At 60.2% G+C, this 15,963-nt stretch overlaps 5 protein-coding genes and 1 non-coding gene across 7 annotated transcripts; 3 read left to right on the top strand and 3 right to left on the bottom strand.

Annotated features, from left to right (window-relative positions):
- Window positions 1-1,259: 1,259 nt before the first annotated feature.
- RPS15 (40S ribosomal protein S15) lies at window positions 1,260-2,310 on the bottom strand. Its single transcript, XM_062773476.1, has 4 exons — window positions 2,147-2,310; window positions 1,840-1,962; window positions 1,590-1,775; window positions 1,260-1,538 (listed from the first exon to the last, which is right to left on the bottom strand). Exons 1-4 carry the CDS (start codon window positions 2,147-2,149, stop codon window positions 1,398-1,400), a joined length of 453 nt encoding a protein of 150 aa, XP_062629460.1. The 5' UTR covers window positions 2,150-2,310; the 3' UTR covers window positions 1,260-1,397.
- A 644-nt stretch (window positions 2,311-2,954) lies between these two features.
- Window positions 2,955-5,268, bottom strand: not3 (General negative regulator of transcription subunit 3). The gene is made up of 8 exons (XM_062773475.1): window positions 5,209-5,268; window positions 4,925-5,157; window positions 4,241-4,868; window positions 3,850-4,190; window positions 3,598-3,814; window positions 3,469-3,556; window positions 3,254-3,406; window positions 2,955-3,212 (listed from the first exon to the last, which is right to left on the bottom strand). Exons 1-8 carry the CDS (start codon window positions 5,228-5,230, stop codon window positions 3,008-3,010), a joined length of 1,887 nt encoding a protein of 628 aa, XP_062629459.1. The 5' UTR covers window positions 5,231-5,268; the 3' UTR covers window positions 2,955-3,007.
- Window positions 5,269-5,511: 243 nt separating this feature from the next.
- Window positions 5,512-7,562, top strand: DPB2_1 (DNA polymerase epsilon subunit B). Of its 2 annotated transcripts, XM_062773473.1 has the most exons (11): window positions 5,512-5,569; window positions 5,609-5,680; window positions 5,729-5,798; window positions 5,835-6,018; window positions 6,068-6,149; window positions 6,187-6,255; window positions 6,292-6,426; window positions 6,464-6,588; window positions 6,627-6,898; window positions 6,937-7,241; window positions 7,279-7,562. In XM_062773473.1, the coding sequence occupies exons 1-11, from the start codon at window positions 5,537-5,539 to the stop codon at window positions 7,555-7,557; spliced, it is 1,626 nt and encodes a 541-aa protein (XP_062629457.1). In that variant the 5' UTR covers window positions 5,512-5,536; the 3' UTR covers window positions 7,558-7,562. The 2 variants fall into 2 exon arrangements, with proteins under 2 accessions (XP_062629457.1, XP_062629458.1); XM_062773474.1 differs by having other exon boundaries at window positions 5,609-5,798.
- A 653-nt stretch (window positions 7,563-8,215) lies between these two features.
- On the top strand, window positions 8,216-12,001 carry rpa2 (putative DNA-directed RNA polymerase I subunit RPA2). The gene is made up of 3 exons (XM_062773472.1): window positions 8,216-8,569; window positions 8,621-10,475; window positions 10,523-12,001. The coding sequence occupies exons 1-3, from the start codon at window positions 8,269-8,271 to the stop codon at window positions 11,964-11,966; spliced, it is 3,600 nt and encodes a 1,199-aa protein (XP_062629456.1). The 5' UTR covers window positions 8,216-8,268; the 3' UTR covers window positions 11,967-12,001.
- Window positions 12,002-12,475: 474 nt separating this feature from the next.
- fabG_8 (3-oxoacyl-[acyl-carrier-protein] reductase FabG) lies at window positions 12,476-15,501 on the top strand (the record flags this gene model as incomplete). Its single annotated transcript, XM_062773471.1, has 7 exons — window positions 12,476-12,531; window positions 12,577-12,699; window positions 12,806-13,260; window positions 13,315-13,409; window positions 14,938-15,184; window positions 15,242-15,351; window positions 15,436-15,501. 7 exons carry the CDS (start codon window positions 12,476-12,478, stop codon window positions 15,499-15,501), a joined length of 1,152 nt encoding a protein of 383 aa, XP_062629455.1.
- On the bottom strand, window positions 14,047-14,124 carry LOC62_05G006954. The gene is given in 2 exon segments: window positions 14,047-14,081; window positions 14,089-14,124. It is a non-coding gene; the product is annotated as a tRNA-Gly (tRNA).
- Window positions 15,502-15,963: the final 462 nt, after the last annotated feature.

Raw genomic sequence — 15,963 nt, 5'->3', positions numbered from 1 at the left:
GCGTGCGCGCGCAAATTCGCGCCACCAACACCACGACCACCACTTTACCACCCTACCCTACTCTGCATCGGAGCGGCGCCGTCGCCAGACCCCACCCATAATGTTGTACACTTCTTCTTCGTGCATGTACCTGCTACTGCTACCGTGTTCTCGACTCGACGTGGCGTGGCGTTCGCCTACCGTGGTACCCATCCTCGGGCACACGGCACGTGCGTCTGCCAACAATAGCTAGCCCAAGATGGCGCTTACGCGCATGCTGCCAGGGGCCGGCATGTTGTTTCAACCACACCCCGTAACCAGACAAACGCAGCCTACGGCACGCACGGTACACCAGCGACGCGAGGGAGGGAGCGAGGGCGCGAGCGAGCGAGCGAGAGCGGAGGTGCAGTACATCAGCGAGAGCCGGAGCTGCAGGAGAGCAGTGCGACCCCGTTCCGCCGCTGCCGCTGCCGTAGTGCTCCGCGTTTCCCAGGCTAGGGGCGTTTCGACGTTTCCGCGACTTCTCGACTTGCGAACACGAGCCGCGGCAGCAGCGCGTCGTACCCCGCCGTCACTGGAATGCGAGGCCCCCGCTGCAGATCGCTCGCGGGGGGTGTGAACATTGCGAGGCGAGGGGAACCGAGCAGGAGCAAGTCGCAGCTACTGATCGCCCTGCGTGGCTGCGGACGCCTCGAATCGGAGGATCGCCTTGGACTGGCTGCGCCCCGCCGCCGCGTCTACTTGACTCGACCACTGTGGCCAATGCCTCGGTCGGTCATGTGATAGTCGCCGGCCTCACTCAGGGCGACATTACACGGCCCATTAGACGGGGTCAGAAAGGCCATTTAGCCCACCTGGGTGCGGAACCTAATCCACTCGTCATCTTGCCGTATTAGTCCTGGCGACTTCACATTGAGCTGCTCATGACGGCAGGTGTGTCGCCAGTCCATGTCGCGTCGAGGTGAGAACACGCTCGTGCGCAACGACGACGCGTGAAGAACGAAACGTGCCAATGGACAAGTAGCGTGCGAGCTTGGGATGTAGGACGGCCGTGGTGCCGGCACTCACTGGCGCTGGCACTGGCCCAGACGTGCCACTCCAGCTGGGCAAACTTGCACCAGCTGCACCTGCTTGCGGTCTCGTCTTCCTGCTCTTCCCAGCCTCGTCCAACCTAGACTCCTCAACTCCTCATCACACTCTCACACCAGCGTGTCCCAAGCCTTGCAGCTCTTCCTCGCACCATGCACCTGCGCCCGCACCCGCACCCGCACCTGCACCCACACACTCGTCTAATCTGTTCATCTCATGGGCTGTCTGTGACTCCCCTGCAGAGAAGAAACCCCCTAGGGACACCTCGCTGACGAGCAAATGTGCATCCCTACGTCGTACAATCCCAACCCCATGCAGCAGTCTTCCGCTTACTTGAGGGGGACGAAGCGGGAGTTGGCCATGTTGGCACCACGGCCGTGGCCAACAGGCTTGTAGGTGATCGAGAACTCGCCGAGGTAGTGGCCAGTCATCTCGGGCTTGACCTCGACGGTGGTGAAGGTCTTGCCGTTCTGGAGGGTGCGTCAGTGCTGGCTCAGGCCTGCAGTCCACAGCCCACTCACGTAGACACCGACAACCGAGCCGATCATCTCGGGGACGATGATCATGTCACGGAGGTGGGTCTTGATGAGGGCGGGCTTCTCGTTGGGGCCGGCCTCCTTCTTGGCCTTGCGGAGCTTCTTGATGAGGCGCATGGGGCGCGACTTAAGACCGCGCTGGAACCTGCGGCGAGCGCGGGCGTGGACGAGCTGGACGGGGTGTCAGTAAAACTTGCCAGTTGCCAGACACAGCCGCACAGCCACCACGACTCACGTCGATGAAGGCCTCGTTGGAGAGGTCAAGGAGGTCGTCGAGCTCGACGCCACGGTAGGTGTACTTCTTGAAGGAACGAGCGGCCTTCTTGGCGGCAGCCTCCTCACCGGTAGTGAACTCAGCCTGGGTTGGGTTAGTGGTTGGACAAGTTTGTGTGTTCGTTGGTCGGGCAACACGACGAGCGCGACGACAGTCTTCTTCCCCAGCGCTCTCCTCGTAGCGCTCACACCCTCCTCCATCGTCTGTCCCTCCTCGTCGTCGTCGTTGCTCATCGTGTGCCGTTCCTTCCTCCTCGATCGATACCTACCATTTTTCTGTTGGACGAAAGGGAAGTAGGTGGTAGCGAAGGCGACAGGCGAATCGATCAAGCAGCAAGTCGGCGTCGGCGTCGGCGAGAGGAGCGTTCAGTCAGTGACAGTGTCGACGGGATGCTGGTGTGTCGTTGATGCTCACAGATTTTGATGGGTAGGAAGACGGTCAGGTTGGACGAGCTCGAAACGCACGACCACAGTGGTGCCGACGACCACGGCTGGGCGGGAGGGTGAGGAGGGCCTGCCCCTCCGTCTGCGAGTGCACCCAGGCAGAACAACTCCCAGCCAAACTGCATTTGATCCCGCAATTTGGTCCCGCCGTTTGGTCGACAGTTGTCTGCCACACGAGCCAAACGCCTCAGAACTCCGACAGGCCACGTGGCTTTCGGAAGCAATTAGGGACGAGCGTCAGTGCGAGCTGCGAGCCTGGTTAAGACGGAAAGTTGCACCCACTTCGACTTCTCCCAACCTCGATGTGTCCTTCTGGGGCACTCGCCAACCCTTCAACGCACCAAAGGGGAGGAGAAACGGAGCGAGGTTAGAGGGACACTGGTGTCCCAGCCACTTGAGCTCGCTCAAGTCCGGGGAGCTTGCTCTCTGCTGCCAGCACGAACTGCCGTGACTTGCTGGTTGGCTGGGGTACCAGACAGACAAGACAAACGATCAATGCAACGCAACATGTTCTGCACTCGCCATGCTGCCTCATTTGGCTCACGCAAGAATCCCAGACTCGAGCTTGATGCCGAGCTGAATCCTCGACCTCTGTGTCTACCCTCTCGCACCACTGACCCCTACACCACTAAACTGCTACTGTTGCATCTCGCTGCTAGCTACACTTTAATGGTCTGAGAGCCATCCTAATGGTCTGAGAGCCAGCGATATTCAAACCTGAAATCGCTCTTGCGGCGCTGGCACCACGAGTTCTCCCAGTCAAAGTAGTAGTAGCCACCCTGCTCATAGTCCTCGGTAATGGCCTGAGGGTTATGTGCCCGCTGGAACCATGTCAGGTACTGCTTGTGGAAACGCCAGCTTTGGCGCTTGAGCTCCTGTGCTGCCAGCCACCTGGGTTGGGGTTAGCCGCTGGACATGATGTCGGTACTCACTGCTCGTATGTTCCAGTCATGTAGTAGAAGATGTAGAACAGCTGGTCCAGGTCCAGACGCTGGTAGATGCTCTTCTCCTCGAGCGCGGGCAGGCGCACCTGCGGGTAGTACGAAGGTGTCGTGATTGGGTTCTGAGGATGGTAGTACCGTGGGCTGGGGGTTGTCAGTGAAGGCCCAAGTGGGTGAACAGCCCCGAGTGGGTGAGGTCAACTCACGGCTCGCCATCAAGCTGCGTGGGCGCGTTGTGGAAGCTGACGTCCAGGGCAGCGTGCAGTCCGTTGGGGTCGTTGGCACGACGCTCGGCTGCAAAGACCGTCAGCACAGCACACGACACGACAACTCACCCATGTCCTTGGCGACGCCAAAGCTCTGCATGAGGTTCTCAAGAACGCCCTGCTCCTTGCGGGGACTAGAGTTGTAGCTTGCAGCGGCAGCACGCGAAGACTCGGCGTGCGCGTAGGGCTGCTGCTGGCCAAGAGGACCGTTCGTCGCCGAGGCTCCGTCCTGCGGAGGAGGCGAAGGCGAGTCACTGATGCCAGGGGGTGGTGGTGGAGCGTAGCCCTGTATGTCAGTACAGCACTCGGCAAGTAACATACGTTGGAAGCCTGCTGTTCGGGCACCGAGGCAACCTCGTGAGCCTCCTCCTCCTCTCCCTCGTAGCCCTGGTCGTCGTCATGAGGCGAGTCCTTTGAAAGGTAGGACGAGGCGACAGACTCGGCATGCGTAGACGCAGCGGGAGCAACAGCCGCAGCTCCACCAACAGCGGCAGCAGCCGCAGCGGCGTAACGGATTGGTGGCAGCGGTGCAGGCTTGGTGGGCGTAGGCACCGATGTCGTCTGTGGAGGAGGGGCGGTAGCCGCAGCGGCAGCCTGGGCCTCGGCAGCAGCCTTGGCCGCCTTGGCCTCGGCCTTTTCGGCTGCCTTCTCGGCGACAGTCTCTGCGATGATGTTAGACATGAAACTCGGTGGCGACTCGGTGGCGACTCACTCTTCGTAGACCCGCGCTTGGACTGCACAGGACTGGGAGGAGTGTCATCCACAGGAGGCACAGACGACGCCTTGGACGACTTTCGTTCTTCCTTTGATGGCGTCTTTGTCGACTCGTCGGCCACGGATGCCGAGTCAATGTTGGAAGAGTCCTCGGCATTGTGACCATAGTCGGCGGCACCGTACTCGTCCTCGGCCTCCTGGAGGTTGAGCTCGTCGTAAATGCCAAGATCAAAGTCAAAGTCCTCCTCGGTGTTGGCCTCGACAAAGTACTTGACGTCCTCCTGGATGGACTCGACCTGGTCGACGTTGATCTGTCCGTTCTCAAAGACACGCTGGACAATCTCTAGACGTCCAATGTGCCATTGTCGACGCTCGTTCAGCTGCTCGAGCTCGGACAACCGGTCGCCCGCAGCCTTCTTCTTCTTTCCCGTGACCTGAAGCTGTTCTGCTTCGGCCTCGGTCTGCTCGATTTGCCGTGACAGCTCGTCGATCGTGTTGCCGATCCAGTCGACCATGTCCCGCTTGGCTTTTTCTGCTGGATCCAAACGGGCAGCGGCAATGAGTCCTTCTTTGGAGAAGGCCTTCATCTTCATTTCCTTTTCCAAGGCTTTGAAACGTTCCATTTGCTGCGTGTTGTTAGCCTCACGCCCCCTTCCCTCCACACAACCGCCCGCCGCCTCACCGTTTCTATCAACTTGCGGTTGTCGAGCAGCGCGCTCTTGTCCTTGATATCGCTGCTTCCGAGCCAGACCTTGATCTGGTCACGCATGCGCTGGAGCTTCTTGATCTGGGTCTTGAGATCCGTTTCCAACTTGTCCTTCTGGGTCGAGTTGGACGCATGGTTGAGCTTGTCGAAGGTAGCCTCAAACGTCTCCACACCTTGAGCGACGGCCTTGAGGGTCCGATCGATCTCGGCTGGAGTGGGTCAGCGCTACGCTCTCGTGTGGCCCATGTCGCTGCACCCACTTTGGAGCTTCCTTAACGCCATTGTGGTGTGTGATTCCCTTTGAGAGAGCTGATGATGGCACAAGGAAGGCGTGTTGAACGACGAGACTGATCGGTGGCTCGTCCTGCAGCCGTCATGTGAGAGCCTTGACACGGAGCCTTTTTCATTTTAGGCCTGCAAAATGGGGCCAAACACGTCACGTGGTTTCAGGGCGCCTATTTCCGCGACGCGTCGATCAAGTGGAGGTGGAAATGAACTGGACGCGACTGGGTAGGTGACTCATTGATTTGTTGGTGTTCGAGCAATCTCATCTCGCACTCGCACTCACAACAAGACACTGTCGCAATCATGGTCCGGTCCATGAGAGCGGCCATTGTCAAGGTAGGTGTAGCTGATGGGAACTTCAACTCACCTCCATAGGTCTTCTCTACCAAATACTCCCTAACACTATCGGCCCCGGCCCTCGACTACATCGAGCACGTCTTGCGCGAGGTACGCAGCTCGGATCACGACAGAGCAGCGCTAATGTCTTCACCACAGAATGAAATCGCTCAAGATGGGTGGATAGACGCGCTCGAGTTCTGGGCTCGCGAGTATCTGAAGGGAGAAGGTGGGTGCGGCTCCAGGCCAACCCATTGACCTACAGACACCACCTCTATTGTCTCTTTGCCTGGCCTGAAGCGCGCGTATGAGATCCTGCAGTTGGGTACGACAGGCGACTCTCAGTCCATCGACCCTTCAGAGGTCAATGTCAACGCACACTTCTCCGTGGTGGACAGCTTCGACATGCCTGCCGTTCACTTTGACGCTGTTCGCGGAGGCTTCATCGTGTGAGCTTGATATCTAGGTCCGTGAGCTCGGGAGACTGACTTGCCACAGGGCCAAGACAAAACCTGACATTGCGGGTACGGCGGCTAGCCGGTCCTCGTATCTCCGCGAGCGATGGGGTATCATCAAGGAGGTGAGGCACTTCACATGTTGCGTGACTTACCTCCCAGGTCGTTCAGCGAAACGAGAACTTTACTCCCCCGGCCGTTGGTGGCCACGACCGTGCAAATTACTTGAAGGTATGCTCGAGGACCCCAGCCAGCTGACCGTTACAGTTGACGTCGACTTGCAACTTGCTCGGACGAGCGGGACAACTCTTCTTGCTGTTTGGCATGCTCTCGCGGGATCCTGAGGGACGTCTGACTCTCGAGGACGGCGACGGGAGAGTAGTGCTGGACATGAAAGATGCGGTGAGTCCTCCCGCCTGCGTGCCGCTGACATCTCCAGGTCCCGGGTGAAGGCTTGTTCACCGAAGGCTGCATGGTGCTCATCGAGGGCGAGTACACCATCGAGGACAATGTTCGCGTGCTGGCTATGGGCCACCCGCCAAGTGAGAAGAGAGATGTTGCCAGGTGGGTTACATCGGGCCGCATCGATGCTGACTACTCAGGGGGCTGTACGGCCATGTCGACTTCCTTGGCGGTGGTGCCATCTCCCTCAAGGACGAGGAAAAGTTCCTTCCAACAGTCCTCGCCAATACCCAGGTGTCGTTCGTCGTGTTCTCGGACGTCTGGCTCGACCACCCGCGAACACTGGTTGCTCTTCGTCGCGTACTCGAAGGCTACGCGGATGCAGCCGAGTACCGCCCCATGGTGTTTGTGTTTTGTGGAGACTTCTGTCAGCGTGGCTGGGAGGGCGAGGGTGGACTGAAAGCGTACACGAGTGAGTTTTGGCAGTGTTCGCGGTCTCTGACATCCCAGACGGTTTCAACGCCCTGACAGACTTGCTCCTGTCCTTACCCCTGCTGCACCAGTCGCACTTTGTCTTCGTCCCCGGACCCTTGGACCCATGGTCGTCCTCAACGCTTCCCCGCCCTGCGCTCCCTCCGGTGTTCTCCAAGCGTCTCCTGTCCCGCATCCCCAACGCCCGATTCGTCTCAAATCCCTGCCGCCTGCGCTACTTTGGCCAAGAGATTGTCATCTGCCGCGAAGATCTCATGGGTCGCATTCTGCGAAACCTGGTTGGAGTCAAGAGCGGCGAGGAGGTGGCCGACATGAAGCGATACGTGAGTGGGATGTCTACTGGGCACGCTGACGTGACAGCTCGTGCAGACAGTTTTGGACCAGGCCCATCTCTCTCCCCTTCCTCAGTCTGTGAGGCCGACACTATGGGAGTTTGACCACGCACTGAGGCTATACCCGATGCCTACGGCTCTAGTCCTCGCGGACAAGTATGAGCGCTACGAGTTGACATATGAGGGCTGCCACGTCTTCAATCCTGGACGATTTATCAGCGCTGGTACTGGTGGAGAGTTTGAGTGGTCCATGTACTACCCGGCCACTGGTCGGAGCGAGAGGAGTGCGTTGAGTCTGGACGATTAGATTGCATTGTATCATTGTACGCATGGAGGGGTTACTGCCGCAAGTCACCGGTTCGAGTCCGTTGTGGCGTGTCTGTTCTCGTTCGACTTCGGGTGTCTTGCTCTCGTTCGAAGTTGGAATAACCCGCGCCTGCTGGATGTCAGACGAAGGGGTGATCACATCCATCGCCTGTCGACCTGATGTTTCCCTGCCCACCCACAAGGGCACAGATCGACAAATGACAACCAAAGGCAGGCCAAAGTCACTCTTACTAGCTCCAAAGTATTCTAACTAAGTCTCGCATCTCCACCCCCCTATCGCGCACCACGCCTCGTATCTTGCCGCGGGTGCCGTACCAACGAGCACGAGCTTCGGATTCTTAACCACCTGGCAAACCGAAGAAGAGATACCCCAGCTTCCTATTTCAGAAAATAGTAAGATCCACCCTCCCAAATCCCACCATGGTCTTCAAAATAGGTGTCAACTATGCATGGACGGTCATTGACGGAGTGCAAGTAGACGAGCACACAGCGTGGGTGGCACTCAAAGTGGCAGAACACCTTGCCCCGCGTGGCGTGCCTGAAAGTGGAGGTTGAGACGCTTGATCGAGCCCCCCTTTTAAATTTCGCATTTGCGTCAATCCTTCCTGCCCTCCATCGGTCAGCTCAGCCAAGGAGACGTCCAAATCTTGCAACTGCACCTCGAACCCAACACCAACGGTGCTTGCACGCCATGGTCGCAACCTTCGACCCCCTCTCGCCCTCCAAGGCGACCAGCTCCAAGCACCCGGACCACACGTCGTTCGGGACGCTTACCCGCGAGCGCCAGTTCCGACACCCGTCAAACGAGGGCCCGGATTTCGAGAGCCTCGAGGAGCTCGTCCGCCCCGCCATCCAGTCGTTTGACGCGCTCACCGAGGGTGGCGACGACGGAACCGAGGGCCTCCTCCAGCTCGGCGTCAATGACATTGGCGAGAAGGTCGTCTTCGACGGCAAGCCCTCCGAGGGCATGCCGTTCGGCAACAAAATTACCTGTGGGTGATGGTGATGCGATGGGAGGGAGGTGGGGCTGACGAAGCTTCAAGACCGGATAGCCCAGGTCGCTCTTGGCAAGCCGCTCGTTTCCGACCGCGACAAGCTCGCTGTTGAGCGCCGCATCTTCCCCACCGAGGCCCGCGAACGCCTCGTGACCTACCGCTCCCGCCTCACCGTCACTATCAAGTGGAAGGTGACTACCAACGAGGGCAGCACGCGCGAGTACGAGGAGGTCCGCGAGTGCGGTCTCCTCCCCGTCATGGTCAAGTCGGCCCGCTGCAACATCCGTGGCATGCCTGCTGCCGAGCTCGTGCGCCACGGCGAGGAGTCGTCGTCCTGGGGCGGCTACTTCATCGTCAACGGTAACGAGAAGATTGTCCGCTACCTCATTCTCCCCCGCCGTCACCACCCGATCAACCTCAACCGTCCGTCGTTCGCCAAGCGTGGTGTCAGCTACACGCCGTACGGTTGTCAGATCCGCTGTGTCCGCCCCGACCAGTCGGCGTGCACCAACACGCTCCACTACCTCTCCAACGGCGGTGCCACGATCCGTTTCGCCTGGCGCAAGGTCGAGTACATGATCCCCCTTGTGCTCATCCTCAAGGCGCTCGTCGACGCCAGCGACAAGGAGATTTTCGAGAGCCTCGTCCAGGGCGAGTACGAGAACACCTTCTTGACCGACCGTGTCGAGCTGCTGCTCCGTGGCCAAAAGACTTTCGGCCTCAACACTGGTACCCAGTGCCTCGACTACCTCGGTGACAAGTTCCGCGTCGTCATGAACTGCCCCGACGACTGGACCAACGTCCAGGTCGGTAGCTTCCTGCTCAACAAGGTCATCCTCGTCCACCTCCCCAACCCCCGCGACAAGTTCCGCATGCTGCTCTTCATGCTCCGCAAGCTCTACTCGATGGTCGCTGGTCAGTCGTGCCCCGACAACCCAGACTCGCCCCAACACCACGAAGTCCTGCTCCCCGGTTTCCTCTACGCCATGATCATCAAGGAGCGCTTCGACGAGTGTCTGCTCGCCGTTCGTGCCCAGATCCAGCAGGATCTTCGCCAGAACCGCGCCAAGGAGTTTACCAGTGCAAAGTACTTCCCCTCGGTCCTTGCCAAGGTCAACTTTGACATTGGCGCCAAGATGTCCTACTTCCTCGCCACCGGCAACCTCGTCTCGCCCACCGGCCTTGACCTGCAGCAGACGAGTGGTTTCACCATTGTGGCCGAGAAGCTCAACTACTACCGTTACCTCGCCCATTTCCGCTGTATCCATCGTGGTGCCTTCTTCGCCGAGCTCAAGACGACTGCTGTCCGTAAGCTGCTCCCCGAGTCGTGGGGCTTCTTGTGCCCTATCCACACGCCAGACGGATCGCCCTGTGGTCTTCTCAACCACTTGTCGCACACTTGCCAGATTGTGACCTCGACTCTGAACGTTTCCGAGATCCCGACCCTGCTTTCGGCTCACGGCATGACCCAGGTCTTCGCCACGTCCATCGACGGTGCCAAGTTTGTTGTTATCCAGCTCGACGGTCGCGTTATCGGCTGGGCTACGCCCACCAAGGCCAAGCAGCTGGCTGATCTCCTGCGCAAGCTCAAGACTGAGGGTGACGCGCGCGTGCCCATTGACCTCGAGGTCGGCTATGTCCCTGTCACCAAGGGTGGCCAGTACCCCGGTCTCTACCTCTTCGGCTCGCGCTCCCGCATGATGCGTCCTGTCACTTACCTCTCCAACGGCAAGCTCGACCACGTCGGAACCTTCGAGCAGGTCTACATGGATATCTCGGTCACCCCAGAGGAAATTGAGAAGGGCGTCACCACGCACGTCGAGCTCGACCCCACGTCGATGCTCTCAGTCATTGCCAACCTCACTCCTTTCTCCGACTTCAACCAGTCACCACGAAACATGTAGTATGTGGAGACTTCTGACCCGTGACCGTTGCTGACACCCATCACAGCCAGTGCCAGATGGGCAAGCAGTCCATGGGAACACCGTCGACTGCCCTCAACCGCCGTACCGACAACAAGATGTACCGCCTCCAGAGCGGACAGACTCCGATTGTCCGCCCCAAGCTGCACAGGCACTACGGTTTCGACTCGTTCCCCAACGGTATGAACGCGGTGGTCGCTGTCATCTCATACACGGGTTACGACATGGAAGACGCCATGATCCTGAACAAGTCGGCCCACGAGCGCGGCTTTGGCTACGGTACCGTCTACAAGTCTGACATCTTCGACCTCAAGGACGTCAACCGCTCTGCTCGTGGCCCTCCTACCCTCCACTTTGCTCTTGGTCGCGATGTCAAGGAGGACCACACCTGGCGCGAGTTCCTCGACACTGACGGCCTCCCCCGCATTGGCACCAAGGTCAAGGCTGGGGACCCGCTTTGTGCCTACGTCGATGATGTCACTGGTCGCACCAAGGTCCACAAGTACAAGGGTGACGAGACTGCCTACATCGACGAGGTCCGTGTTCTCGGCTCGGACACCGGCGACTCGGAGCTGCAGAAGATCCACATCAAGCTGCGTATCCCTCGTTCGCCTACCATTGGTGACAAGTTCTCGTCTCGTCACGGACAGAAGGGTGTCATGTCGCAAAAGTTCCCTGCCATCGACATGCCCTTCACCGAGAGCGGCATGCAGCCCGACGTCATCATCAACCCCCACGCTTTCCCCTCTCGTATGACAATCGGAATGTTCGTCGAGTCGCTCGCCGGCAAGGCTGGTGCCCTCCACGGCTTCTCTCAGGACGCTACGCCGTTCAAGTTCTCGGACGCGGACCGTCCCCAGGACTACTTTGGCGAGCAGCTCCGCGCTGCGGGCTACAACTACCACGGCAACGAGCCAATGTACTCTGGTATCACTGGCGAGGAGCTGAGGGCCGACATCTACATTGGTGTCGTCTACTACCAGCGTCTGCGTCACATGGTCAACGACAAGTTCCAGGCCCGTGCGCTCGGACCGGTCGACCCGCTCACGCGTCAGCCCGTCAAGGGTCGTAAGCGTGCCGGTGGTATCCGTTTCGGTGAAATGGAGCGTGATGCTCTTATCGCCCACGGAACATCATTCTTGTTGCAAGACCGTCTCATGAACTGTTCCGACTACTCGACTGCTCACGTGTGTCGGTCATGTGGCTCGCTCATCTCGCTCGGCTTTGACGACACTGTCGGCCCCAACGACGGCAAGCCAAGAAACTACTGCCGTATCTGCGAACGGTCCGAGCAGCCTGGTGCTCTCGACGGCGTGGTCAAGAATGGCGCGGTCGGCGTCGCTGCCAAGAGCGCGTTGACGTCTGCGGCGACACGGAGCAAGATGGACGTGATTGCCGTGCCATACGTGTTCAGGTATCTGTGCGCGGAGATGGCGTGCATGGGTATCAGGTTGAACGTGACGGTTACGTAGTACAGTATAGCATATAGATGTGAGCATTGTTGGACAACGGTTTGGAGAGGGAGTGAGTCGACACGGACATGGCCGGTGGGTTGATATCCCGGCCGTGTTTCGGTTCTCGGCAGGCTAGATCCGGCGGGTGGCGCGGAGAGCCCGGCGGGCAATGGTCGAGACGAGCGCGAAGAGGAGCAGCGCGCAGCTCGCCATGTACAAGGTCACGAGCACTTCCACAACCATCGCAGGCCGTAGAATCGGGCCAGCGACGAAAAGGAAAGCGCCGTGCCGAATTCCCGGGCACGACGGGCACCTGCGCCGCCGTATTATCGGTGCACGCGTGCTCCACCGCAACGACGAGATTATCCAGCAATGCCAAGCGGCTCAGGATGTTCCGGAGGGTCGTCGCGGGTCGAGCCCATCCGAGGGCGTGTAGTGGGGGCACGACGGCGCAGTACATAACCCGGAGACGGGTAGAGCGAGCGAGGCCCCAACAGCGGCCCCACAAACACCCACACACACACACAATGCCCGCCCGCCTCGAAGGAAAGATTGCTATCGTCACCGGTGCCAGCAGCGGCATGTGGGTCGCGCCGCTGAGGATACGGCCGAGCTGACGCACGCGCAGCGGCCGCTCCATCACGGAAACGTTCGCGGCGCACGGCGCCAAGGTCGTCGCTATCGACCTCGCGGCGCCAAAGGACGGCGCGGCGTTCCCCCCCGGCGTCGAGTTCTTCGCTGCGAGCGTGACGTGAGTGGGTGTGTGGGGGTGGGGGGTTGGCCGGCGGCCTTGTGGAGCGGTACGCGGGGCTGGGTGGGCTTGGCGCGCCGCGATTTCTCGGCACCCTCGGCCCGAGGGACGTCGAGGTCGAGCAGTCGAGCACCGCCGAGGAGCCAAGGTTCAGAGCACTCGCTAACGCTCGTGCTAGCGACGCCAACGTCTGGACCCGCGCGCTCGAGACCGGGCGGAAAGCGTTCGGCGCGACGCCCGACGTGCTGGTCAACTCGGCAGGCATCACGTACACTGCGCTGCTGCACGAGCAGACGGACGAGGGGTTCGACCGCACGTTCGACATCAACTTCAAGGCGCCGATGAAGGGGATGCAGGTGCTCATCGGGGCGTTGCTGGAGGAGAAGCGCGGCGGCAACATTATCAACATTAGCAGTATCGCCGGCGTGAACGGCCTGCCGACCAAGACGGCGTACGGGGTCTCCAAGGCGGCCATTTCGCACTTGACCAAGATCGCCGCGAAGGAGTACGGCGAGAAGGGCATCCGCGTGAACGCCATCGCGCCGAGCATGATCCGGACGGGTGGGTGGAGGGGTGGAGGGTAAAGCTGACGCGGAGGCATGACAGCGCCCCCAGACCGCACGGCATTCATGAACTCGGTGCTCCACCTCACCGCGCTCAACCGCTGGGGCGAGCCGCAGGAGATTGCCAACGCCGCGCTGTTCCTTGCTGTGAGTTGGCGGAAGGGGTGGCGGGGTGGCGCTGACGCGAGGGCAGTCGGAGGAGTCGTCCCTTGTCACGGGCCACATTCTGATGGCCGACGCGGGATACACTATCTAGGAGGATGGAGGTGGCGTTGCGTGGGGTGTGGACGAGCCACACGGGGACGAGTGGAGGGGGGTTCGGATGGGGGAAGAAGGGAGGACGGTGGGAGGCAGGAGAGGGAGTGGGGCACGTCAGATTGCATGTGGAGAGGGAAGGTCACCATGTCAGATGCAAGCATGATCATGAGAGGGCCTACAACTGAAGACTGTCGACATGCACAGCGCTGAGCAACCCCGCGTGCCTCTGTACATAGGAATCGATGTAGGTGGCAGTGGCAGGAGTGGCATGCAACGCCCTCGCGCTGCTGGAACGAACCCCTTGGTCGGCCCACTCATGCCACACTCGGACCGCGACCGACGCACAGACTTCCATGTGCAGTGCACACGACACGGGCAATCATGTAAACGAACGTACGTGCAGAGGTGAGCCCTGCGGCCGGGCTGGGAACGGCGGGCGCCGTTCCAAAATCGACCCTGGTGCGAGGACACCACCAACTTCCAACCAACAGAAAAAGCGACCCGCTGCTCTCGTAACGCATCTGTATACACCGTAAGGGAGTCGAACCCCTGCCGCGTCCATTCTGAATGGCAAGGACGCATGATACCGTTTCACCAACGGTGTGTAAACCGCTTCACCAACGGTTGTTTGTTGCTTCGGCGCGGCGGGGTGTGTGATGAGTGGTGATCGCCGACGGCCGGAGATGCCGGCGCGTCTGCGGACTTCGGCCATGTTCCAGTTCTTGGGATCGCGTTAAGCGTGACACCGCGACCCGTATGAATTGTGGGGTCGTCTGCGGGGTTGTAGAAAGCGGGGCTGCATGGACAGGTGGGTGCTTTGGAGCGTTGTTCAGAGCTGTTGAGTGAATTGTGTCATCGCCACTCCGCCACACCCACCCACCATGTCACACCTTGGACGCCTCGCAAGCAATATCGCAATCGTGAGGGCGCCGCCAGTCTTGCCATTCTAACCCCCTCCAGATCACAGGTGGCGGAAGCGGCATGTAAGTATGCTACGTAGTGGGCGTGCCGACCCTCTCACCGGCCGCGCCATGGTCGATCAGTTCGTCAAGCACGGAGGGCGCGTGCTCGTCATCGATTTGAATGCGCCCGGTCTGCCTACCGGCGTCGAGTTTGTGCAGGGGAGCGTAACGTGGGTGGTGTAGAGTCATGGATGCAGAGGCTCACACTTCGGCCGACGTGCCACGCCACACGCGCAGTGCCGACTCGACGTGGCGCACGGCCCTCGCGCAAACCAAGGCATCCTACGGCGCCTCACCGGACGTACTGGTCAACGCTGCGGGAGTCATGTCGGCCGGCTCGGTGCTCGACTACACCGAGGAGCAGTGGAACGCGGTGCAGGCCGTCAATGTGGTGCGCCGCTGAAGGGTGCGGGTTGTGTGCCGTTGCTGATACTGACGCTCGCACAGGCATGCAGGCTGTTATCCGCGTGCTGCTGGCCGAGAAGCGCCCCGGGTCGATTGTCAACGTATCAAGTGTGCGTGCAGACACGAAAGCAATATGTACTGAAGCTGGCCAGATTGCCGGCGAGCGTGCCTTCCCCTTCACGCCGGCGTACAACACGTCCAAGGCGGCCGTGTCGCACCTGACGCGCTCGGCCGCGTCCGAGTTTGGCGATAAGGGCACCCGCGTGAACGCCGTGGCGCTGGGCATGGTGCTGACGGGTGGGTCTGGTTTTAGGCCGACCGTGCACGCGCGCGCCGCGCACTGACTGTACACAGCCATGACGCGCGACACGATCCACGAGCGGCAGGGCCTGGTGGACCACCATACGGCGCTCAAGCGCGTCGTGGCGGCAGAAGAGATGGCCGCGAGCATTGTCTACCTTGCTGTGAGTGACCGGGTCGGACGTGTCCGAGCCGCCGCGCCGATGGATCGGACCACCCGTGCCTTTCAACTAACGTCGTCGTCGTAGTCTGACGACGCATCCTACATTACTGGCCATGTACTCGTCAACGACGGCGGGCGTGTCCTCACTTGAGTCGCTGGTCGCTGGTGACTGTCTGTTGGCTGTGCCGCTGCGATGCAATGCTTTATCGAATCTCGGCCTGCCGTTCCCTGGTGCGAGAGCCGTGTGCGAGACTCACCGATGTCAGGGAATGCTGGCCGCGGTGACTGGCGACGAGTAGCCACCAGGCACCAAGTCCTTGCCGGCGGTTAGGGGTCGATTAGACTTTGCATGTGGACGAGGCTATGAGCGGATTAGACTGGTCTAGTTGGCCGCCTGGATCCCGCTGCTGCCGTTGCCGCCTCCCCTCCCCTACCTAATCCCCCCCCCACCACACCTCGTTTATCGAATTTCAGCACAACAATCCCTCTGCAGATTCGAAAAATGTCCCTCTCACTCGTTTCGGTTTCTCCCGACCAACACGGCGCAGTGTACAGTGCATGCGCATCCTGGACAGTGGGGGGAGCCGTCGCGTGCAAGATTTTATAGCTAGCG

The sequence above is a fragment of the Vanrija pseudolonga genome, chromosome 5 (genome assembly GCF_020906515.1).
Source record: "Vanrija pseudolonga chromosome 5, complete sequence".
Taxonomy (NCBI): domain Eukaryota; kingdom Fungi; phylum Basidiomycota; class Tremellomycetes; order Trichosporonales; family Trichosporonaceae; genus Vanrija; species Vanrija pseudolonga.
This window is presented reverse-complemented; position numbering and strand designations above follow the sequence as displayed.